Below are 26059 nucleotides of genomic sequence, written 5' to 3'. Positions count from 1 at the left end.
AACAAAGAAATAAGATTTTCCTTCAAAGAAGTGGCCTTGTAGGGAGTGATAGACATGGCTCAGATTCAAGCAGATCATTTATAGTCATTACAGAGAAGTTAAATATTCCTCTCTTACCGGTTAGCTGGACTTTAAGCCCACTAGAACAAAGTCAAAAGTTAAAGGCTTTTGTGAAAAAGTACACAAAAAAAATGCCTTTCACAATGATAGTCAACTCAACTCTCCAAGCAATGCCTACTTTCTAGAAACTTCCAGATGAAGACCAGCCATTTCAGTCATTAAAGTCCCAGGGAGTGTGCTGGGATCCTCCAACTACTCAGAAAACCTCTTTCTAAGAATTCAGTCTTTGAGCATAGCTGTCAGCTAGAAAGAAAATTCCAGTTGATGTATGAGTCTATAGACCCAGTCATTCTCATGACCTCTAGGGATAAACTAGGCATCTCCAAACCCTGAAGAAACAGAGTGGTGGTGGGTGGTGTTCAAATATTTTTAAAGTTTTGGAGTACCAACATGGACATACTGGTTAGGAAAACATGAGCTCCCAAAATGGATATTAGACATATTATTATTATTATTGTTATTTTTTTGAGATGGAGTCTTGCTCTATCACCCAGGTTGGAGTGCAGTGGCGTGATCTCGGCTCACCACAACCTCCACCTCCCAGGTTCAAGCAATTCTCCTGTCTCAGTCTCCAGAGTAGCTGGGATTACAGATGCATACCACCACACCCGGCTAATTTTTGTATTTTGAGTAGTGATGGGGCTTCACCATGTTGGCCAGGCTGGTCTTGAACTCCTGACTTGCCTTGGCCTCCCAAAGTGTTGGGATTACAGGCGTGAGCCACCGCGCCTGACCTAGACACATTATAAAGGGTAAATAATTATAACCATGTGTTGTTGACACATGGTTAATATGAATAATACAGATACATAAGGGGAATGCAGTAGAAATTAAGTGAAAAACAAAATATAATTTGGCATCAAGCATACAATACAAGTGCCATTTCTAATCAGTGAGGATGACATGGACTATTAATTCATTCAATAATATAGGAGCCATTAAGTAGTCATCTAGTAAAAATAAAGTTTGATCCATACCTCATTCTTTATACAACAGCAAATTACATAGATCAAATATAGAAAAACTCAAACCATAAAAGTACTACAAGAAACTATAATAAGATTCTTATATAATCTGGGAGTGAGGGAGGCCTTTCTAATAAGAATATAACATTTTAAAACCATTCATTTAAAAAAGGCTTGATTAAATAAACTGCAAAGTAATTTAAAATTTGCATAGTAAAAATCACCATAAGTTAAGTTGCAAGTAAATTAAAAACTGAGGAAAGATAATTACAACTTGTATCCATTCATGGGGCTATATGGCTAATAAGAAAGAGCTCCTTTGCCCTTCACATCAATAGAAGTAGACCAACAGCAGTTTCCAGAATGGGCCAAGGCATTTTGAACAAGCAGTTCAGAAAAAAGGAAATACAAATGGAATTAAACATATGAAAAAAAACCCTCAATTTTATTCATAATACAAAAAATGGCACAAAGATACTGCCTTTCACCTACCAAGTACGTAAGTTCCAAAAATTTGATAATACGCTATATTGGTCAGGACATAACAAACTTTTCCTTATGTTGCTGCTGATGGTATAAATCATTGCAACTCCTAAGGAGGGCAATTTGGCAATGCTCATCAAAAGCACAAATGTCCCGGAGCCAGCAATTTAACTTTTGGGAGTGTATCCATCCCACATACGCCTTCATATGTGAAGTATAAATAAGGCTATTCGCTGCAGCACTGTTTATAATAAATAAAATATACAAACCATTGCTATTGATAGGGAGATAAAGAAATTAAGGTATATTAATAGGATTATTATTATTTTTTAAAATTTTGTGGGCACAAAAAACATTCATACAACTATATACCAGGAAGTGCTCTATGTTCTACTGTGGAAATATCTCTATTAAATTAAATTAATGGGTTAAAAAAAACAAGATAAGGAACAGAATGTAGGCTATGCTACCATTTGTTATATAGCTTAAAAAGGAGAGATAAAGAGAGGAAAAATACATGTCTATATTTGTACCTCAGTTAAATATCTCTGGAAGGATATACCTGACACTGTGTGGTTGCCTATTGGGAAGAGAAATGGGTATCTGAGGTAATAGGTATTATAGGGAGATTTTCTTCACTAAATATTGTATAAACTTTTATACTTTCTTACATTAAAACTCTCTTGGCCAGGAGTGGTGGCTCATGCCTGTAATCCCAGCACCTTGGAAAGCCAAGGCAGGTGGATCTCCTCGAGTTCAAAAGTTGAAGACCAGCCTAGACAATATGGCAAAACCCTGTCTCTACCAAAAATACAAAAAAATTAGCCAGGTATGGTGGCCCTGGCCTGTGATCCCAGTTACTTGGGAGGCTGAGGTAGGAGGATCCTTTGAGCTGGGGAGGAGGAGGTTGCAGTGAGCCATGATTGTGCCACTGCACTCCAGCCAGCGTGACAGAGCAAGACCCTGTCTCAAAAACAAACAAACAAACAAAAACTCTCTTATTTGACATCTCATACTTTGAAATGTTCAATTTAATCATTTTCCAAATCTAGAATATGGCTCATTTTTATTGAGATACGAATTATTGTTCAAATCTCATGCTTGATCTTCCCAAACAGAACAGAGGCTCTATATCTTTCTCTGAGATAACTTTGGTGATATTTTTAGCACTAAAAGTAGGTATGAACACTTCTAACATTGGAAATTCTAAGTCTGAAGCACTTACTCTTGGGACTTGGAAAAAATTTTTTAATTAATAATTCTTCATCAATGGTTACATTTTCTTTGCTTACAAGCATGTTTCTTCCTTCAAAGTGGACATGGGTGTGTGCACATACTCATCTGCACACACATACATACACATGTATATGTGAAAGGGATTGAAAATAAAATGTTTTCTTTTAAAGTATGTTTGCATTTTTCCTAGAATGGCCCTCACAGTTTCCATCAGACACTCAAAGCAGTGGGTGACATCAGAAAGGTTAAATATTACTAAATAGTGGACATTACCTTTCCTAGTTATTCCTTTCCCTTTTCCTATAGCTGCCATTTAAATCTAGGTTGGCAACTTCCCTTGGGTCTAAATCAGCAATCCTCAATCTTTTGGCATCAGGGACTGGTGTCATGGAAGACAATTTTTCCATGGGCAGGGCCCAAGGTGGAGAATAGTTTTGGGATGATTCAAACACATTACATTTTTTGTGTACTTTATTTCTATTATTATTACATTGTAACATCTAATGAAATAATTATACAACTCACCACAAGGTAGAATCAGTGGGAGCCCTGAGCTTGTTTTCCTGTAACTAGATGGTCCCTTCTGGGGGTAATGGGAGACAGTGATAGATCATCATGCATTAGATTCTCATAAGGAGCACACAGTCTATGTAGTTCACAAAAAGGTTCGCACTCCTCTGAGAATCTAATGTTGCTGCTGATCTGACAGGACGCAGAGCTCCAGTGGTAATGCTCACTCGCCTGCTGCTCACTTCCTGCTATGCAGCCAGATTTCTAACAGGCCATGGGCTGGTACTGGTCTGTGGTCTGGGGGTTGGAAATCTTTGGTCTAGATGACCTTAACAGCGGTATAGCTGTCCTGTCTGCCTTCAGGCTTTCCGCACTCCACATTATATGCCCAACCAGCCAGCTGTTAGCATAATCATTTTTAAAAGAATTTACTGCCTACTTTATCAAATTAGTTAGCATTTGACTGTATGTTGAACTATAGGCAAGTGTGCTGTATTTCTGCACTCATGAATGAGTACTTGGTTGTCATACTTCATTGTCCTGAAATTTCTCTGTTTCTGTTTTTATTAGCGGGGAAAACTCTGCCTTATTAATTTTGTTCACAGAATAAACAAATTTTTCTTTAATATACAAAAATAAACTAGAAAACATATTTTACTGGTCACTTTTCAGGAAGAAAAGCCTATACATATTAAAAAAAAATTTTTTTTTAGAAACCTTCCATAGGGTGAATGATGCATGTCTGAATATAAAGTAATGATTTTATTCATTTATACAGCTTATAAACTGTATTCAATTGCATGGAGAAAAAAAAAATACACTGACTTCTAATTTAAAAACAAAGAGTTTTCTGGAGAGGTAACAGAATAATAACTAATGGAGCATTACAGTTTATAAGTGCTTTCATATAAATGACCTCATTTGTCCCCACCCAAATCTCATGACAAATTGTAATCCCCAGTGTTGGAGGTAGGGTCGAGTGGGAGGTGATCGGATCATGGGGGGTGGTCCTTCATGAATGGTATAGCACCATCTCCTGGCGCTGTTCTCATGATAGTGAGTGAGTTCTCTTGAGATCTAGTTGTTTGAAAGCATGCAGCACCTCCCCCTTCTCTCTCTTGGTCCTGTTCCTGCCATGTAAGATGCCTACACTTCTGCTTTGCCTTCCGTCCTGAGTAAAAACTCCCTGAAGCCTCCCCAGAAGCAGATGCTGCTATACTTCCTATAAAGCCTGGAGAACCGTGAGCCAATTAAACCTATTTTCTTACAAAATTACCCAGTCTCAGGTATTTTGTTATAGAAGTGAGAGAACAGACTAATACATCATCACCGTTATTTTAAAGAATAAGGAAATGAAGACTCAGAAGGATGAAGCAATGACCAACCCAGGTCATATAGTAAGTAAGGGAAAAACCCAGGACTTTAACTTATGCTTTCTGACACTGTATCTCACACTCTTTCTCATATGGTGAGTGGCTCTCCCAACATTACTGTTACATAAAAATTCAGATTGTGTGTGTAATTTTATCAAGTATCCCTCAAATCCTTGGACTTAAGTAATCGATACACAGAACACGTTAAATAAAGAGAGCCTTTTTTGAAAGGGTGAGGAAAAACAACATTGATGTTTCAGAACTAATGTGTATTTATATCATGGAAAAGCTAGAAATCCCAGTCGAAAAGTTTTACGGAAGCACTACTTATCACTGTATACCTGGCTATATATAAATTGTAGGTAGTATACTCCCCCTTTCCCTGAATTCTAATGAAAGCATTGTTCCAAATCTATTATAGCTATACAGTTTTTATAAAATTACCCATGGGGAAAATTCTTTCTAGAGTTTAAAGCTGGAAAAGAGTTTCTTTCTCTACACACCTTGATAATATTGTTATCAATATAATATTATATAATATTGTAATGACAGTTCTATAGCCCACTTTTGTCTTGATTATCAAGAAGCTCAGAGTCAAGTTGTCGTCTTAGTTGTAGTCATTTTTCTTAATTTGGGTTTTCTAAAATGTGATTGTTAATACTGAATGTCAACTTGATTGGACTAAAGGATGCAAAGTATTGTTTCTGGGTGTCTCTGTGAGGGTGTTACCAAAGGAGAGTAACATTTGAGTCAGTGGGAGAGGCAGAACACCCTCAATCTGGGTGGGCATGATTTAATCAGCTGCCAGCGTGGCTACAAAAAAGCAGGCAGAAGAAAGTGGAATGGGCAGACTTGCTGAGTCTTCCGGCCTTCATCTGTCTCCTGTGCTGAATGCTTCCTGCTCTCATATATCAGACTCCAGATTCTTCAGCTTTTGAACTCTTGGACCTACACCAGTGATTTGCCAGGAGCGCTTGGGCCTTCGGCCACAGACTGAAGGCTGCACTGTCGGCTTCCGTACTTTTGAGGTTTTGGGGCTTTGGACTGGCTTCCTTGTGTCTCAGGTTGCAGATGGCATATTGTGGGACTTCACCTTGTGATCATGTGAGTTAATACTCCTTAATAAACTCCCCATCCATCCTATTAGTTCTGTCCCTCTAGAGACCCCTAATACATGGATTATTTTATTTGTTCTCCTTTATACATTTTTCTCTTTTATACTATCTAGTTCATACCTTTTACTACTGTTTCAATGGATTTTTATTTCACTGTAATTATATCTTTTTAAATAAGCCTCCTCAAATCTGTTTTGAAGATAGGCAGAGTATAAACATACAGAGTCCACTCTAAGGAACATGAAAGAACTAACAATAGTCCATTGAAAGAACTAACTGGTTTATTTTATTTAGCATAATGTGTTCAATGTTCATCTATGTTGTAGAATATAATAGAATTTCATTACCCTTTAAGGTTGAATAATATTCCATTATACGTGTATACCACATTTTATTGATCTGCTAATTTGTTGAGGATATTTGGGTTGTTTTTATCTTTTGGCTATTGTGAATAATACTTCTATGAACACTAGTGCTCAACACTTGGTAATATTTTACAGTTTTCCAATTGGTATTCACAACTGAGGTTGTTCTACAGTTTTATTTTTGTGACATCCTTATGAAACGCATGTATTTTTAAGAAGGTTCTTTATAAAACTGCATAAATCTAAAATAGTGTATTACACAAATTTATTTTCACAATGACTTACCTTAAAAAATGAAAATAAAAGTTACTCCTAATTTTTCTTAAAAAAAAAAAAAGAAAGGGAAGATTACAAAAATTTTATCCATAAAATTATTAATACATAAAAATTGAATGTGCACACAGACGGAGACTAGAAAATCACTAGGATATACGTACAATGAGAACATAAACAAAAGAAAATATTATCTTGACAAGAGGTCATTAAAATAAAATAAAACAAGTCCAATGACTCCCCTTTCTGAAACCACTGAAACACAGCTATTTTGACTCAAAACTGATAAAAAGATGTAATTACATATTCAGAAACAGTATTCACTTAGGAAATTTTACCTAATTTTCAGCATTCATACCTATAAAATTTTATGCTTCACATATAAATGTATATGTGTACATACATGTGTCCATATAAATATTTTATTTGCTTACCATTATATTTGTTTACTAAATTTGGATATACTTCTTTGTTTATTAAATAATTTAGACAATGAAAATAAAATTAATGTATACTCACCGTTACAAGTTTAGAAAACTTAGAAAAGAGAGAGCAGAAAATAAAAGCACTAATAATCCTGCCCAGAGATATCCACTGTTAAACTTTTTGCATATGTCCCTTCAGATTTTTTTGCATGTATGTGTATTCAAAAATGGGATAATATTTTACTTTATTATCTGCTTTTTTCATTTAGTAACATATTATGGCTATATTTCTACGGTAATACATATAGATACAAAGTCATTTTAAATGAGGTGTCTAACATTTTATCGTCAGGAATTACTGTAATTTATTTTTTAAATTTTCTATTAATGGTCATTTGATTTGATTCTATTTTTTAAATAACCATAAACAATGCTGAAATGAACATCTTTATGTGTGTATTTTTTGCTCTTGTTCAATAGCTTCCTTAGGATATATTCCTATATGTGATATTTAATTATAAAATATGTAATTTCTGAACTCCCTGGAAGTTTACACTTGAGTATCAAAAACACTAGTAGATGACAATTCTTTTGCTATTAGAACAGAAGACCATAGAATCAACCAATAACAGATACAAAGTTTTCTCATGGGTAAGTGACTTACATTGGTCACTTAATTCTTCATTATATTTTGGGAAAACAAATTGGTACCTAAAAACCATCTTTATGATGAGCTATGACTTATAAAAATCTACTATTTATCTTTCAAATTCCCTCTCATTACTTTTACTTCTTCTTTTGCCGGTATGAGGTCACTAATGGTAGATTTTATAAAACACACTAACAATTATATGGAAGTCATACAATTGATATTTTTAAAGTGCTTACAAAGAAGACTTTTGCAACTGTTTTATGGCTTTATTGTGAATGGGCAAGGGGTATAGTCTATCAAATAAGCATCATTCCTATCCTCAAGACACTTACATGTACTGGAAATAAGAAATCATTATCCATCGTTTGGAAAAATTTTTCTTTTAAGAAAATAATAGATGGAAAAGAAAAGAGAAGTCCAAGGCAAAAAAAAGTCATCTATTAAGATCTGCTGTGTACCAAGAATGTAGTTAACTACTTGCTCATTAATTAAAGCCTCCCAATAATATTGAAGAAAGTAGATATCATTTATTATAGTTGTTTTCCATATGAAGAAGTGAAATTCAGACTGATGAAATGATTTGCACAAGGTGACACTACCAATAATTGATATAGTGAGTATTCAAACCTAAGTGACATACTTTTGACTCAATAAGTTTTCAACAACTTGAGTGTCTCAGTGATAGAATGTATTATCTCTGGAAGCAGTGAGCTTATTATCATGGGAAGTATGCTAGCAGATGTTAGTTGATCATATATCAGAGACGTGAAAAATATTCCACTACTAATGGATGATTTCACTTGCTCATCTCTCTAGGCCTCTTCTAGAGGGCTAGATATTTTGTTGAATTGAAAAAAATGTACCATTTTTAAACCATGGATATGTTATCAGCAAATATTAGACCACAGAATAATACTCAACTATTTTACACTTAAGGGAAACCATATATCACATATGAACATTATCTCTAATTTTAGAATACTAGAGAATCTCAGCAGTATTTGAAAGATCAAAATTTATATTATGCACGTTATTTTTGCTTTCAAACACTAGTTAGAATGTATGGTGCTAAATACATTTTAGCGTCTGTGGTGCTAAGAACACAATCATTTGATTAAACACGATCTCTTGATAAAGATTAGTTAGCACATGCTAGCCTAACAATTACTGAAATTCACATTTTTACACAGGTATCCTATTATTAAGTGATTTCTTAGATTTAATGTATCTGAAAAAAAGTCAAATGTTATATAAAATAATAATAAAAATAAATGTTCTCTTGATTTAGATAAAATAGTGTGCTTGTGTGCTAACGTATTCTACTACCCACCTTCCCCAGTTGCTTCTATTAAAATAGTACTGTAAAAGAAATAAAATCAAAATATAATGTGCCTGTTGCAAAGCATTTCAGAGAAGCTTTTATGTGAAATTTAACACATAAATTTCTTTGTTCATGGAACAAAGAATATGACTGGAGGCAAGGAAAATTCTGCCTCTGAAAATAAGTGAAACCTAGGTCGTCATTAGAGTTTGTGCATTCACTTTTGGGACATAGGATATGTTCAGGGCTGTGACTCATTTACATACATGACTATGGGACCTGTATTTTGGGAGGGCTGTGGGGTGTTGGCTAAAGCCTTCCATGCTGGTAGTTAGGTTTTGCTAAGAGGAAGGTTGATTCTCTACTTACACCCCCTCAGATGGCTCTCTTTAGTGCATGTCTGTATGACTTGACCTAAGAGAAAGAAGAAATTGATTAGCTTCTGTTATTCTATGTCAGCAGCATATTTTATTGAAAGGAGTATGGACTTCAAGAAAAGAAAAATTAGGGTTTGAAGCAGCTGAGAAGTCAACAAGCTACTTATTTTTTCTGAGCTTTTCTTCGTCTATAAAATGGGCATAATAATACTTCACTGAGTTGTTTTGAGGATTAAATACAAAAAATGTTGACAGTAGTAAACTGCACATCATCTGATACACAGTTTAGAATGGAGTACATTTTAGCATCCTTTTTTTTTTTTTTTTTCAGTTCTCTAATAAGGAGATTGTAAATACATTAAAAAAAATGTTTCCCTAGAGTTTGGCAGGTGATATTCCCACTTAGGAGGATAGCTATCAGATGCACTGGTGACAAAGCAGCTCCTGATGCAGACCCAGAGCTATGTGAACAAATATGAGGGGCTTGGAAGCAACCCAGGCATTAGGCAGGAGCAGTTTCCAGGGCTGTGAAGATGTTTGCTCTCCTCTACTCAGAAAGAGGTCCTTTTAGGAGAAAGGGACACATGAGCTCTCCCTGTTTCCACAGACCCAGAGAAAGAGGATCTTGGATCAGGAAACCAGAGAACATTTACTCTGCCTTAGTGAATTCCTAAAGTCCTAGAAACTCTCTGTGGGTGGGTCTCTACTGCTATGAGGGACTCTGACCTGGCCCTCAGATCTCAGGAGGAAGAGAAACAAAAGCTTAGAAAGCAGGGCTGTAGGATGAGTGTTAGCCACTGATTTCAGAGATATGTATTTTCCAGCAAATGGTCTAAGAACTATGCTTTATCTATCCAATATAGACAATGTACTCTATAATAGAATTCCTTATGAGTTAATTTTAATAGCTTTCATTTATAATTAAAATCTAGATGGCATTTATATATTGACAAATGAATACAAGTTAACCTTAAGTATAAGAAGAAAATGACAGCCTTATAAAATACATTTTAACTACATATTATTTTTATATGAATGCACTTGAGATTAATCTAATATAGTCCATATATCTTGCAGTCTGTTCAATGTAACACACGATTATTAAAACTGATTTAGAAATAGGAGGGTGTTTATAAGATTATCTGTCACCATTGTATTGTGAAGCCTGAGCACTTGATTACTCTGCATGTTTGCAGTTGTGTAACGACAAGCACATCCCGTGGAGCTAATTACTGCCTCCACTTTACTTAAGTGATCCTCCATCCCATCAAGAAGATCTTCAACCTGATTCTTTGAAAAATGTGAGAATTTGAAGTAGTTCCAATGAAGGTGGTAAATTTCCTAACTTGAAAGCACTTTCTTATGATTACAATGATAATGGTTAAAGAAATAAAACTTCAAAAACGATTCCACATGAAAGCAACTTAGAATATGAGTAATTATACCTTAATTACAATCCTCAGTGATCAAAAAGATAAACAAGGTTTCCCAAACATCTTTCTGTGGGGCATGCACTCTAATGAGAAAGAGAAGCCGTGCATACTCTGATAAAAAGGCAAGAAAATTATATTTTTGAATTGCTGGCTATGTTTCAGGCTATAAAGTTGAGCATTCCCAACCTGCAAATCTGAAATCCGAAAAGCTCCCAAATCTGAATTTTTTGAACACCCACATGACACCACAAGTAGAAAATTTGGACTGTATTTTGACAGGTCACAGTCAAAATATAGTCAAAATTTTGTTTATGCACAAAATTATTAAAAATGTATAAAATTACATTCATGTTTTGTATAGAAGGTGTATATAAATAACAAATGAATTCCACGTTTAGATTTGGGTCCCAACTCCAAGATATTTCATTATATATATGCAAACATTCCAAATCCAAAAAAATCTGAAATCTGAAACACTTCTGGTCACGAGCATTTCAGATAAGGGATACCTAAACTGTAGCAGTGCAGTGTATAATTTAATCTTGCTACGGTCTTATAGGGTGGTTATTAAAAATCTTAGTTTCTAGGTGAGGAAGTTGACATCAGAGAGGTCAGAAATTGCAAAGCTGGGACTTGAGACCAGGTTCATCTAACTTCAAAACCTGTTATCTGAAAGGATGCTAAAAATGCAAACCTGAGAGTGTGTGATGATGTAGAATATATTATCACATCACATATCCAGCTTTGCTGAAGAACAGGGTGTTCTACACAATATGAGGCATTGAATATAATTGAATCCTACGCCAATACTGATTTGTTTGGCATTTGAGTCTGATTTCAAGTGGGAAAATAGATGTGCTGTTTGTAAAACTTATGAATTAATAAGTTCTGAGAATCAAAAGGACTGACCTCAAACAAATTCAGGAAATTATATTTACTCTTATTTCTGTCTTAGTCCTGGAGAGTTGATGTTGTTGGGTAAGTTTCAAACTACTATATAACTGCTGAGAAAATTGGGGTGGGAGGAAAAAGAGGAAAGTGATTTCTATTAGTAAAACTAGTTGATGACCCATAGAGACTACTCAAACTTCGAGTGGGTTCATATTTAGAGGAATAAAGATGAGAGACCTCCAAATCTTTTCCTGATCCAATACATATTTTGTTTATAATACATCTGACATTAGAAATGTGGAGGGGTGGGGAGAGCAAACAAAAATGCTGAGACAAAATGGGCAAGAGCATACAAAATGTAATGCTGACCTTTGATCTCCATTGCTTAAGATTTTATTCTCCTAATTGTCTTATGAGGTTTTAAGTAACAAACATAAATGTTCAAAAAACTACACAGCTCTGTTAAAGCCAGGCATAGCACTTGACTCAGTAGCCTTCCAAAGCAAAATTTTGCAGAAAGACAACATATACTATGTAAAACGGTGTTTTCTCTTGCTCATTTTAAATTTACCTCCCTTTAATTTCATTGCCTCTCCCTTCCCAATTGTCAAACAAAAGCAGTATGATCAGATTTCATCAAAATAACTTAGACCACTTAAATCAATGTGTATTAGACTTTTCTTCTTTCTTTGCCCTGGAATTTTATACTCTCTTTTAGTAACTACTCTTCTCTGGTACCAATTGACTGGTGCGTTTGTTACGACCTGTATTCCAACTGACACACCACAACAATTCCAGGGAATACAGTGAATTTAACATTAAGTTTGTAAGATTAGCTGACATTCTAAGATTCTTAAAGAAAGGGCTTATGTGTATTTATCCTGGTATGACAACAGCGGCAAACATAATGTCTGTATCACAATGGGACAACGTGAGAGCTAAAATTTCATATATATCTACATATGTTAGACTTTTATGTACATGCCATCACGTGTCTCTACAATCACTCTCTATTAGTGTTCTCATTTCTGTCAATGGGGAAACTGAGTAAGTTGCTTAAGATCAAGCAGCTGGTAAATAACAGAGCCAAGATTTGAATTCATGTCTGTCTGACTTTTTTTTTTTACCATGTGATTTGCCAACCACACTCAGTACCCAAAATATTATTTGTGGAGTGCCATTTTCATAGGGTTGTTTATCACACCTCTAATTAAACCTATCCTTGAGAGGGAAAAAAATGCAACTCAGCAAAACTGTAATTCACAACTAGCCTAATGGCCAAGTGGAATGCTACATGCCATGGTCAATCACTTGGCAAATAAGTAGTGTGTGATGAAGAGGTAAAAACTGAGGCACACACAGAGCCAGCTCTGTTAATAATAATGCTTCTTTGGGGACTGAGTCTCCACTTTCATTTTAACTATCATTGTAGAAAAATGATAAATAAATGCAGTAGGTGGGATGGCAATATGATAGGTAGAAAGAGAATTAAGAAAAAATAATTTGTGAATTTGTTTACCACTAAAATACACTTAAAAGGCAGCTTTGTCCGAGTGGCACTTTTAACATTTACTTTTACTTTTAATAATCATGTTTGCCATATTTTTATGGTTCAATGGCACTATATGCTTGAAGAATTTTAGAACATTAATGTCCAATGTTACCTAAGTCTAGCTGTGGACTTCATGCATGAGATACCATTCCAGCAGAGAAGCACTTCTAGCTTGAACATCCTCAGTATTGAGGAACTTACTATCACACTGGGCAGCCACTCTATCTTTGAATAAAGATAGAATGAGTAAAATTAATAAGAAAAGAAATTCTTACCTTCACATTAATCAAATATCTGTATTCTTACAATTTCCCTGAAATTATTCTGTAAGCAGGCCTGAAAGAATTATGTGGCAACATATGTTGCTAGGCTGGTTCCTTGGGTTTTGGCAAAGTCCTCAGTGTTCGTCAGCATTTCTATGTGAGAGAACTGGCTATATAGTCTATCTTGGAGCTAATATCATACTTGTGTCACTAAACATATGTATGGGATTTTGAGAATTGTTTCTTAATTTTTCAGTTTTAAAATCTAATGCAAACCTGTATTTCAGAAAAAAAAGTATTGTTTGACCTTTTTAAAAACTATAGCTTAATTAACATGGGGCCTAGCCAAGTTAGAATAAAATAACTTCTCACTTGTTCCAACATAAGAGAAACAAGCAAGGTGTTCCTACTAAGGTCTCACTTAGACCCGCATATTCTTTTTAGTGATTGCAATGTTACTTCTTAGCCACCCAGGCCAATCCACCATAAAACAATCATTCTCCAACTTTCCTGGTCTTAAGAATCACTTGGGGTGCTTGTTTAAAAGGCATATTTGTTGAGGTCTGCCTCCAGAAATACTGATTTAGTAGCATGGAGCCGAGGAATCTTCATTTTTCACCAGTGCTGGAAGTGAATCTGATGCAAGTGATTTGTAGACCGCATTTTGAGAAAAATTCCCTAAAGTTAGCAGTTGTAATGATGCAGGTAGTTCATTCGGTTTTGTTTCAATACAAAACTGCAAGGATAATACTATTGGGTTTTCTAGATATAGGATCATGCCATCTGCAAACAGAGATAGTTTGACTTCCTCTCTTCCTATTTGGATGCTGTATTCGTCCGTTTTTCACACTGCTGTAAAGATACTACCTGAGACTGGGTTATTTATAAAGAAAAGAGGTTTAATTGACTCACAGTTCCACATGGCTGAGGAAGCCTCAGGAAACTTACAATCATGGTGGAAGGCAAAGGGGAATCAAGGCACATCTTACATGGCAGCAGGAGAGAGAGAGAGTAAAAGGGGAAGTACCACACTTTAAGACCATCAGGTCTCATGAGAACTCACCCACAATCACGAGAACAGCATGCAGGGAACCAACCCCATGATCCAATCACCTCCCATTAGGTCCCTCCCTTGACATGTCAGGATTACAATTCAAGATGAGATTTGGTTGGGAACACAGCCAAACCATAGCAGATGTCCTTTATTTCTTTCTCTTGCCTGATTGCACCGGCCAGAACTTCTGATACTATGTTGAATAGGAGTAGGGAAGGCATGCTTGTCTTGTGCTGATTTTCAAGGAGAATGCTTCCAGCTTTGCCCATTAAAAAGAATGAGATTATATCCTTTGCAGGGACATGGATGGAGCTGGAGACCATTATTCTTAGCAAACTAACACAGGAACAGGAAACCAAATTCTGCATGTTCTTACTTATAAGTGGGAGCTAAATGACAAGAACACATGGACACACAGAAGGGAACAACACACACTGGGGCCTTTTGGAGGATGGAGGGTGGGAGGAGGGAGAGAGTCAGGAAAAATAATGGCTACTAGGCTTCATGCCTAGCTAATGAAATAATCTGGACAACAAACCTCCATGACACAAGTTTACCTATGCAGCAAGCATACTTGTATCCCTGAACATAAAATAAAAGTTAAAAAAAAAAAAAGAAAATTGCAAGGATGGTAAGATTTGGGGCCCTTTCACAACTTTTCAAATATGTCAACTGAGAATATCAAAATGAATCACCAGGCTTTTTTGTTTGGGGTGTATGCCTGTGTGTTCGTCACAAAATACACATACTTTTCAACTGTGCCTGCCTTACACTAAGATAGTCACTATATGCAGCTGTATAGGCCCAGCTATATACATATATAGGTATATGTGTGTGTGTGTGTGGCGGGGGGCTCCACACAAGTTTGGTGTCAATACTGAAGTAAGGCAAACATCTCTGTATCTGCTATAAAACACACACAAGAAAAATGAATAGATTTGGATCTGATATGGCCTTCCACTTCTGCTCTGAACTTTAGTTATAGGGAAGAAAATAATACTTAGTAAGAGTAATACATCAAATAGTGATTGGAAAACCAACTATTTGTGAAATAGTCTGGTAAGTATTATGGGATACATAGAGATGATTAACACACAGTTCTTGCCAAATTGGAGCCTACAACTTAGCAAAAATTGTTAATCACTTTGGTCGGTGAATGTTTCACTGAATAAGAAATATGAGTGTATTAAGTCATCAGATTCTTTAATGCTTTGAAGTGCTTCATACTGAGCTCTACATAAAGTAGAAACTTCGTGTGTGTGTGTGTGTATGTGTGTGTGTGTGTGTGTGTGTGTGTGTCTATATATATATTTGAAGACAGGGTCTTACTATCTTGCCAAGGCTGGTCTCAAACACCTATGCTCTAGCAATCCTCTGGCCTCAGCCTCCTGAGTAGCTGGGACTACAGGCACATGCCTGGTGTATAGAAAAACTTCACTGGCATCCAAGATGGCTGAATAGGAAGAGCTCCGGTCTGCAGCCGCAGTGAGATTGATGCAGAAGATGGGTGATTTCTGCATTTCCAACTGAGGTACCTGGTTCATCTCATTGAGACTGGTTGTACAGTAGGTGCAGCCCACAGAGGGTGAGCTCAAGCAAGGCAGAACATTGCCTAACCCAGGAAGCACAAGGGGTTGGGGGATTTCCCTTTCCTAGGCAAGGGAAGATGTGACAGATTGTACCTGGATAAATGGTACACTCCTGACCAAATACTGCACTTTTCCCATGGTCTTTAGCAACTGGCAGACCAGGAGATAACCTTCCATGCCTGGCTTGGTGGGTCCCACACCCACGGAGCCTTGCTCACTGCTAGCGCAGCAGTGTGAGATCAACCTGCAATGCTGCAGCTTGATGCAGGGAGGGGCATCCATCATTGCTGAGACTTGAGTAGCTCACAGTGTAAACAAAGCGGCTGGGAAGCTCCAACTTGGTGCACCCCACCGCAGCTCAGCCTCTCTAGATTCCACCTCTGGGGGAAGGCCACAGCAGAATAAAAGGCAGCAGACAGCTTCTGCAGACTCAAAAGTCCCTGTCTGACAGCTCTGAAGAGAGCAGTGGTTCTCTCAGCCCAGCGTTCACGCTCTGAGAACAGACAGACTTCCTCCTCAAGCAGGTCCCTGACTTCTGCGTAGCCTGACTGGGAGACACCTCCCAGTAGGGTCAACAGTCACCTCAAACAGGTGGTTGCCCCTCTGGGACAAAGCTTCCAGAAAAAGGATCAGGCAGCAATATTTGCTGTTCTGCAGCCTCTGCTAGTGATACCCAGGCAAACAGGGTCTGGAGTGGGCCTCCAGCTAACTCCAACAGACCTGCAGCTGAGGGGCTTGACTATTAGAAGGAAAACTAACAAACAGAAAGGAATAGCATCTACACCAACAAAAAGGACATCAACACCAAAACCCCATCTGTATCAGTCACCAACATCAAAGACCAAAGGTAGATAAAACCACAAAAATGGGTAGAAACCAGAGCAGAAAAGTGGAAAATTCCAAAAAACCATAATTTCTCCTCTCCTCCAAAGGATCATGGCTCCTTGCCACAAGGGAACAAAACTGGACAGAGAATGAGTGTGATGAGGTCGGTAATAATAAACTCCTCTGAGCTAAATGAGCATGTTCTAACCCATCTCAAGGAAGCTAAAAACCTTGAAAAAAGATTAGATGAATGGCTAACTAGAATAAACGGTGTAGAGAAGACCTTAAATAACCTGATGCAGCTGAAAACCAAAGCATGAGAACTTCATGATGCATGCACAAGCATTAATCGCAGATTTGAGCAAGTAGAAAAAAGGATATCAGTGATCAAAGATCAAATTAATGAAATAAAGCAAGAAGACAAGATTAGAGAAAAAAAAAAGTGAAAAGAAGTGAACAAAGCCTCCAAAAAATATGGGACTATGTGAAAAGACAAAACATATGTTTCATTGGTGTACCGGAAAGTTATGGGGAAAATGGAACCAAATTAGAAAACACTCTTCAGGATATTATCCAGAACTTCCCTAACCTAGCAAGGCAGGCCAACATTCAAATTCAGGAAATACAGAGAACACCACAAAGATACTCCTCGAGAAGAGCAACCTCAAGACACATAATCATCAGATTCACCAAGGTTGAAATGAAGGAAAAAATGTTAAGGGCAGCCAGAGAGAAAGGTCAGGTTACCCACAAAGGGAAGTCCATTAGGCTAAGCAGATCTCTTGGCAGAAACACTACAAACAAGAAGACAGTGGGGGCCAATATTCAACATTTTTAAAGAAAAGAATTTTCAACCCAGAATCTCATATCCAGCCAAACTATGCTTCATAAATGAAGAAGAAATAAAATCCTTTACAGACAAGCAAATGTTGAGAGATTTTGTCACCACCAGGCCTGCCTTACAAGAGCTTGTGAAGGAAGCACTAACCATGGAAAGGAACAACTGGTACCAGCCGCTGCAAAAACATACCAAATTGTAAAGACTATCAATGCTATGAAGAAACTGCACAATTAATGAGCAAAATAACCAGCTAATATCACAATGACAGGATCAAATTCAAAGATAACAATATTAACCTTAAATGTAAATAGGCTAAATGCCCCTATGAAAAGACACAGACTGGCAAATTGGATAAAGAGCCAAGACCCATCGGTGCGCTGTATTCAGGAGACCCACCTCATGTGCAAAGATGCACATAAGGCTCAAAATAAAGGGATAGAGGAAGATCTACTAAAGAAATGGAAAGCAAAAAAAAAAAGCAGGGTTGCAATCCTAGTCTCTGATAAAACAGACTTTAAACCAACAAAGATCAAAAGAGACAAAGAAGGCCACTACATAACGGTAAAGGGATCAATTCAACAAGAAGAGATAACTATCCTAAATATATATGCACCCAATACAGGAGCACCCAGATTCATAAAGCAAGTCCTTAGAGACCTACAAAGAGACTTAGACTCCCACACAACAATAATGATAGAGTTTAACACCCCACTGTCAGTATTAGACAGATCAACGAGACAGAAAGTTAACAAGAATATGCAGGACTTGAACTTAGTTCTGGACAAAGTGGACATAATAGACATCTACAGAACTTTCCACCTCAAATCAACCGAGTAGACATTCTTCTGAGCACCACATTGCACTCATTCTAAAATTGACCACATAATTGGAAGCAAACCACTCCTCAGCAAATGTAAAGGAACAGAAATCATAACAAACTGTCTTTCAGACCACAGTGCAATCAAATTAGAACTCAGGATTAAGAAACTCACTCAAAACTACACAACTACATGGAAACTGAACAACCTGCTCCTGACTAACTACTGAGTAAATAACAAAATGAAGGCAGAAATAAAGATGTTCTTCGAAACCAATGAGAACAAAGACAAAATGTACCAGAATCTCTGGGATACATTTAAAACAGTGTGTAGAGGGAAACTCAAAGCACTAAATGCTCACAAGAGAAAGGAGGAAAGATCTAAAATCGACACCCTAACATCACAACTAAAAAAACTAAAGAAGCAAGAGCAAACAAATTCAAAAGCTAGCAGAAGACAAGAAATAACTAAGATCAGAGCAGAACTGAAGGCGATAGAGACACAAAAAACCCTTCAAAAAAAATCAATGAAGCCAGGAGCTGGTTTTTTGAAAAGATCAATAAAATAGACTGCTAGCAAGACTAATAAAGAAGAAAAGAGAGAAGAATGAAATAGATGCAATAAAAAATGATAAAGGGGATATCACCAGCAATCCCACAGAAATACAAACTACTATCAGAGAATACTATAAACACCTCTATGCCAATAAACCAGAAAATCTAGAAGAAATGGATAATGTTCCTGGACACATACACCATCCGAAGACTAAACCAGGAAGAAGCTGAATCTCTGAATAGACTAAAAACAGGTTCTGAAATTGAGGCAATAATAGCCTGCCAAGTAAAAAAAGCCTAGGACCAGACAGATTCACAGTCAAGTTCTACCAGAGGTGCAAAGAGGAACTGGTACCATTCCTTCGGAAACTTTTCCAATTGATAGAAAAAGAGGGAATCTTCTCTAACTCATTTTATGAGGCCAGCATCATCCTGATACCAAAGCCTGGCAGAGACACAACAAAAGAGAATTTTATGCCAATATCCCTGATGAACACTGATGCAAAAATCCTCAATAAAATACTAGCAAACTGAATCCAGCAGCACATCAAAAAGCTTATCCGGTTGGCTTCCTCCCTGGGATGCAAGGTTGGTTCAACATATGCAAATCAATAAATGTAATCCATCACATAAACAGAACCAACAACAAAAATCACATTATTTCAGTAGATGCAGAAAAGGCCTTTGACAAAATTCAACAGCCCTTCATGCTAAAAACTTTCAATAAACTAGGTATTGATGGAATGTATCTCAAAATAATAAGAGCTATTTATGACAAACCCACAGCTAATATCATACTGAATGGGCAAAAACTGGAAAAATTCCCTTTGAAAACTGGTACAAGACAGGGATGTCCTCTCTCACCACTCCTATTCAACATAGTGTTGGAAGTTCTGGCTAGGGCAGTCAGGCAAGAGAATGAAATAAAGGGTATTCAATTAGGAAGAGAGGAAGTCCAATTGTCTCTGTTTGCAGATGACATGATTGTATATTTAGAAAACCCCATCATCTCAGCCCAAAATCTCCTTAAGCTGATAAACAACTTCAGCAAAGTCTTGGGATACAAAATCAATGTGCAAAAACCACTAGCATTCCTATACACCAATATTAGACAAACAGAGAGCCAAATCATGAGTGAACTCCCATTCACAATTACTACAAAGAGAATAAAATACCTAGGAATCCAATTTACTAGGGATGTGAAGGACCTCTTTAACCAGAACTACAAACCACTGCTGAATGAAATAAAGAGGACACAAACAAATGGAAGAATATTCTACGCTCATGGATAGGAAGAATCAATATCATGAAAATCGCCACACCACCCAAAATAATTTATAGATTTAATGCTATTCTCACCAAGTTACTGCTGACTTTCTTCACAGAATTGGAAAAAACTACTTTAAAATTCATATGGAACCAAAAAAGAGCCCGCACAGCCAAGACAATCCTAAGCAAAAAGAACAAACCTGGAGGCATCACGCTACCTAACTTCAAATTATACTACAAGGCTACTTAACCAAAACAGCATGTACTGGTACCAAAACAGAGATATAGACCAATGGAACAGAACAGAGGCCTCAGAAATAACACCACACATCTACAACCATCTGATCTTTGACAAATCTGACAAAAACAAGCAATGGGGAAAGGATTCCCTATATAATAAATGGAGCTGGAAAACTGGCTAGCCATATGTAGAAAGCTGAAACTGGATCCCTTCCTTATACCATATACAAAAATTAACTCAAGATGGATTAATGACTCAAATGTAAGACCTAACACCACAAAAACCCTAGAAGAAAACCTAGGCGATACCATTTAGGACACAGGCATGGGCAAAGACTTCATGACTAAAACACCAAAAGCAATGGCAACAAAAGCCAGAATAGACACATGGGATCTAATTAAACTAAACACAACAAAAGAAACTATCATCAGAGTGAAGAGGCAACCTACAGAATGGGAGAAAATCTTTGCAATCTACCCATCAGACAAAGGGCCAATATCCAAAATCTACAAAGAACTTAAACAAATTTACAAGAAAAAAACAAATAATCCCATCAAAAAGTGGGCAAAGGTTATGAACAGACACTTCTCAAAAGATGACACTTAATGCAGCCAACAGACATATGAAAAAATGCTCATCATCACTGGTCATCAGAGAAATGCAAATCAAAACCACAATGAGATACCATATCACACCAGTTAGAATGGCAATCATTAAAAAGTTAAGAAACAACAGATACTGGAGAGGATGTGGAGAAATAGGAACACTTTTACACTATTGGTGGGAGTGTAAATTAGTTCAACCATTGTGGAAGACAGTGTGTGGCGATTCCTCAAGGATCTAGAACTAGAAATGCCATGTGACCCAGAGATCCCATTACTGGGTATATACCTAAAGGATTATAAATCATGCCACAATAAAGACACATGCACACGTATGTTTATTGTGGCACTATGCATAATAGAAAAGACTTGGAACCAACCAAATGTCCATCAATGATAGACTGGATTAAGAAAATGTGGCACATATACACCATGGAATACTATGCAGCCATAGAAAAGGATGAGTTCATGTCCTTTGCAGGGACATGGATGAAGCAGGAAACCATCAATCTCAGCAAACTGTCACAAGGACAGAAAACCAAACACCACCTGTTCTCACTCATAAGTGAACAATGAGAACACATGGACATAGGGCAGGGAACGTCACATGCAGGGTCCTGTTGGGGGTGGGGGGCTGGGTGAGGGATAGCATTAGGAGAAATACCTAATGTAAATGATGAGTTGACGGGTGCAGCAAATCAACATGGCACATGTATACCTATGTAACAAATCAGAGCGTTGTGCACATGTACCCTAGAACTTAAAGTATAATAATAATAAAACAGACTTACAACCAACAGAGAGTTTGAAGTACATTTAAATTAAAAGTATTATTAAAAAATTCTAAAAGAAAGGAAAAACTTCACTGGCATAGTAAAATAGCACATGGGAAAAAAACCCCTCTCTATTTGCTAAGTCAATATTCTTACAACTGATGTTGCTTATATGTCATTGTTGTTAGATCTGAGAGTGGAAGGAAATAATTTGCAGTTATTGTCATAATGAAAAAAATGCAATTATCTAAAGATTCCTACCATTTTCTCACTACTCCTTAAGCACATTTATTCATTATAATGTAAAGGAAGGTGTCCTTACTTGTGGTCTCACCATTCATCTCTTTAAGTTCATTGTTGATTCCAACATCTATGGAACTCATTATTTTGTCAATCTGTAAGAAACAAAAACCATTTAAATGGATTGTTACATTCACTTTTAACATTGCATTTGAAAATAACTTTCAAATGAAGGGAGCAAATATTTTTGATGTTATTACCACAGTGTTCCCCAGTTAAGAGACGGATAGAGAAAGATTTAAAGGGAAGCAAATATCTTTGGAATTGTTTTATTACAATGTAAAGTATGTTCCCCTTTCTTAAACTTTCAAAATCAGCTTGCCTTTTCTTTGTGTTTCTTGAAATAAACTTTGTACTTGGATAGACTGGTCATTTAGGAACTGTGTACTCTTCAAACTCAGAAGGGCTATAGATAAATTCATGTGACAAAGTCTTTGCTCTCTGGCATCCTTCTTCTTCTGCCTAAGAACATGCATCCCATCTAACTGGTAAAGGAGCGGGTTTCAGGGTGTGGAGAGCATGGCCACAGGAGCAAAGTTTTTTGTTTTTTGTTTTGACGGAATCTCACTGTGTTGCCTAGGCTACAGTGCAGTGGCACCATCTCAGCTCACTGCAATCTCCGCCTCCCAGGTCCAAGTGAGTCTCGTGTCTCAGCCTCCCAAGTAGCTGCGATTACAGGTGTGTGCCACCACACCTGGGTAATTTTTGTGTTTTTAGTAGAGATGGGGTTTTGCCTTGTTAACCAGGATGTTTTTGAACTGCTGGCCTCAAGTGATCTACCTGCCTCGGTGTCCCAAAGTGCTGGGATTATAGGCATGAGCCACCATGCCTGGCCTGGAGCTAAGTTCTAACCAAATGGTTTGACCAGCCACAAGCTGATTAGTGCATCCAATCACCAGCATGTAGGCACGAAAACAACTTAATTATAAGATCTAAGCTAAATGTTAATTAATCTTGCCTCTACAAAAGGATTTCAGATGTTATTCACTAAATTAATAAATAAAAGAAATGGCTATACTTGAAAAACTAACCATCTACAAGTATGGAATTTAAAGGAAGACATGACTGTCTAAGCTATAGCAATTTGGGGCTTAATGCCTCTCTTGATGTTAGCAACCTGAATAAGACAGCAGGTTTCAAAAAGGACAATGGGCATGACTTAAATGTCCCAGTTTATTCACCCTGAAACAGATGCAGAGATATTAAGTGATTTTCTCAAACAGCTCAATTCAGAATATCACTATCAGATCATATCCATTTCTAGTTCTCCAAATACTATAATGATCTATTGTGCTTCTAAACCTAATCTAACTGGCACAGTCTTTTCAGAGACAATATGTGATGTGTTAGAATGAAATACCAAGAAAGACTGTATGAAATTAAAGACTTTGTCTTTAAGTAGAACTTAAATTGGTGATATTTGAACCTCAAGCATTTTTTTCCTTATTTCCCTGATAGCTGCAAAAGGGAAATATCAAATGATGTGTGTTTATTGTGTGGTGGTTGGAGAAGAGCTGGGACACTTTATTTACCATGAAGATTCTAAGGAGCTCTTCTGAAAATATAAGATACTTTAAAGAAGGGAGACAAGCTAACAAAGAGTTTGGCAAGTAGCAAAACAACACAGAGAAAAATACCAAGCTTTTTCTCTATTTGTCAGCTGCAGTGCTTGGTAGGACAAGATGTGAATATTCTCTTGTACCTCATAGCTAGTTATTACTTCTGCTTGATACCAATTTCTATAGAAACAATAGATTAACCCACATGTGTGGAACTGTGTTTGTTTTTATACTTGCTGTGAAATTACCATGCATTACCCACAGAACCATTTCATTCCAGTTGGAGCTGTATGGGTTTTTTTTTTTTTGTTTGCTTTTGAAAGACCTAAAAGCTGAAAATCCTTCCCCAAACCTCCCTCGACTCCAAAGCCTTATAGGATGAACAGCAAGAAGAACAAAGCTTACTTCTTCCCACTCCGATGTGAAGGATGGTGTTCTTTCAGAATTCCCTTTAGAACTGTGTTCAGCAGCGGAAGATTCACTCCAGTTAACTCGTGATGTTTTCTCATTGGAAGGATAGGCAATGAGATCAGAATCAGATTTAGAGACATTTTTTGACAAATGCATGTCGATCAAGGCTTTAGGCAATGATCTTATTCTCCCCAGAGTACAGGCTCTCTCCACAAATCCCCCTGTGTTCATAACCCACTGGTCCCCATTCCGAGATCCACTCCTGGTTGATCTTGTGCCAACAATGGTATGGTTTTCAAGTTGGTTGCTTTTTTTGTGAAAAATTGTTCTACTGACCACTTTGGGTTTAATTTTCTTTACCAAAGGTTCTGAGTTATTTTCTATTGGAGACCGCTTGAAAGGCAAAGGACTGTTTGCCAAACTGACTTCATCTTGTCCTTTTTCACATTGTTCTCTTTTCCCATAGAGGTGAAATGGATTTTCAGGGGACTCACAGGCTGGAGAGGATCCATGGAGCAGGCCTGCAAATTGCCCAGGATCATATTCTTTTGGGGGATCTCTGTCATCCTGTTGGGAGAGGTCATCTGCAAAAGGAAGGAAGGGATATTAGGGTTTATAAAGGGTTCTGGAAGTCACGATATAATAGCAGTGCCCTTATGAACATGTGGGCATCCAGACATTTGATTTACTGCTACATAGCAATACCTTCACTTTTGAAATACCCATGACCCCACAGTGCCATGTATAGAATGAATGTATGAGTGTGTGTGCGTGTGTGTGCATGTGTGTGTGAATCATTCTTTCTGATATACCTTAGAGTTCATTTCAAAAGTATGAATTGTGTATTAATTGAGTGACTTCATTCACTTCTCCCTTGAACCCAGGGTGTATGTTTTATAGTCAATGAACAAAATTGGATTTTCTTAAAGTAGAACACACACATCTAAACCCTCACAGTAAGTGAATCATCATGCAGTAGGACATTAGGCAGGTAAGTCAAGGTCATATATAATGACAACCCTCTGCTCTCCTCCCAGCAAATAAATTCAAAAACCAAATTTTGAAAAAAGGTATTATTAAAAGTAATTTAAGTTTACTAATCCTGATCATATTAACTTAAGTATAAATTAAAAATAATTCTATGCAGATTACATAATTTACACAAAAAAATTTGTTCAGACTTGACATAGGCAAACAATGCAATCCATAATATCAGAAAAAGAGAGACTCCGATACAAGAAACTAACGTTGAGCTATGAGCACAAAGGTAGCTTTTTCTTTCTTCTCTGAAATAGCATTAGCTATTTTCTAATTTCTTCAGACCTTTGAAGATGTAATGCAGAAAAGAAACTGATGATGAATGATAATTTTTATTCCTTTGGATTTTTTTTTCTAAGATAAAACACACATTTTCTCTGAGATTTAAAATACACCATGCTTTTGCAATTTAATTTGTCTTTTAAAGACATACTGTGTAAAACCTGGCCAAAGAATTTAGCAAAGAAAGTAAGTGTACTTTTTTTCAGTGTTCATTTTAATTCAGATCAATAGCTAAATGTTGCCAAGATCAAAATTTAAATTACCTGATAAGCCCATAACTCACTGTTGCAAAGAACTAAAGTATAGCAAATGTGGTACATAATGACAACAAATCCAAAGTTGATTTGCTGATTCATACTTTCAATAAGCTAGTTATTACCATAAACCCCAAACACTAACATTTTTATAAATTAACAAGTAACATTTAATGGGTAAGTGCTATTTACGAGGCACTGAATGAGGAATTATATTTATATCATCTCACTTGACACCCATAACAATCCTATAAAGTGATTATTAATAATAATTACGATTTTGTGATGGAAAGAC

General features: G+C 36.8%; 1 protein-coding gene across 1 annotated transcript in view; it reads right to left on the bottom strand.

The window, feature by feature from the left end:
- The window catches only part of LOC108543476 (ankyrin repeat and sterile alpha motif domain-containing protein 1B-like), a 520103-nt gene extending 495341 nt beyond the window's left edge, over positions 1-24762 (bottom strand). The window contains 2 exon segments of the mRNA XM_017893958.1: positions 22243-22315; positions 24185-24762. Coding sequence (XP_017749447.1) covers positions 22243-22315; positions 24185-24421 — 310 coding nt within the window. The 5' untranslated portion in view covers positions 24422-24762.
- Positions 24763-26059: the final 1297 nt, after the last annotated feature.

Source organism: Rhinopithecus bieti, unplaced genomic scaffold (assembly GCF_001698545.2).
Source record: "Rhinopithecus bieti isolate Rb0 unplaced genomic scaffold, ASM169854v2 scaffold_23405, whole genome shotgun sequence".
NCBI classification, from domain to species: domain Eukaryota; kingdom Metazoa; phylum Chordata; class Mammalia; order Primates; family Cercopithecidae; genus Rhinopithecus; species Rhinopithecus bieti.
Note: the sequence above shows the minus strand (reverse complement) of the source record. Positions and strands in the feature narration are given on the sequence as shown.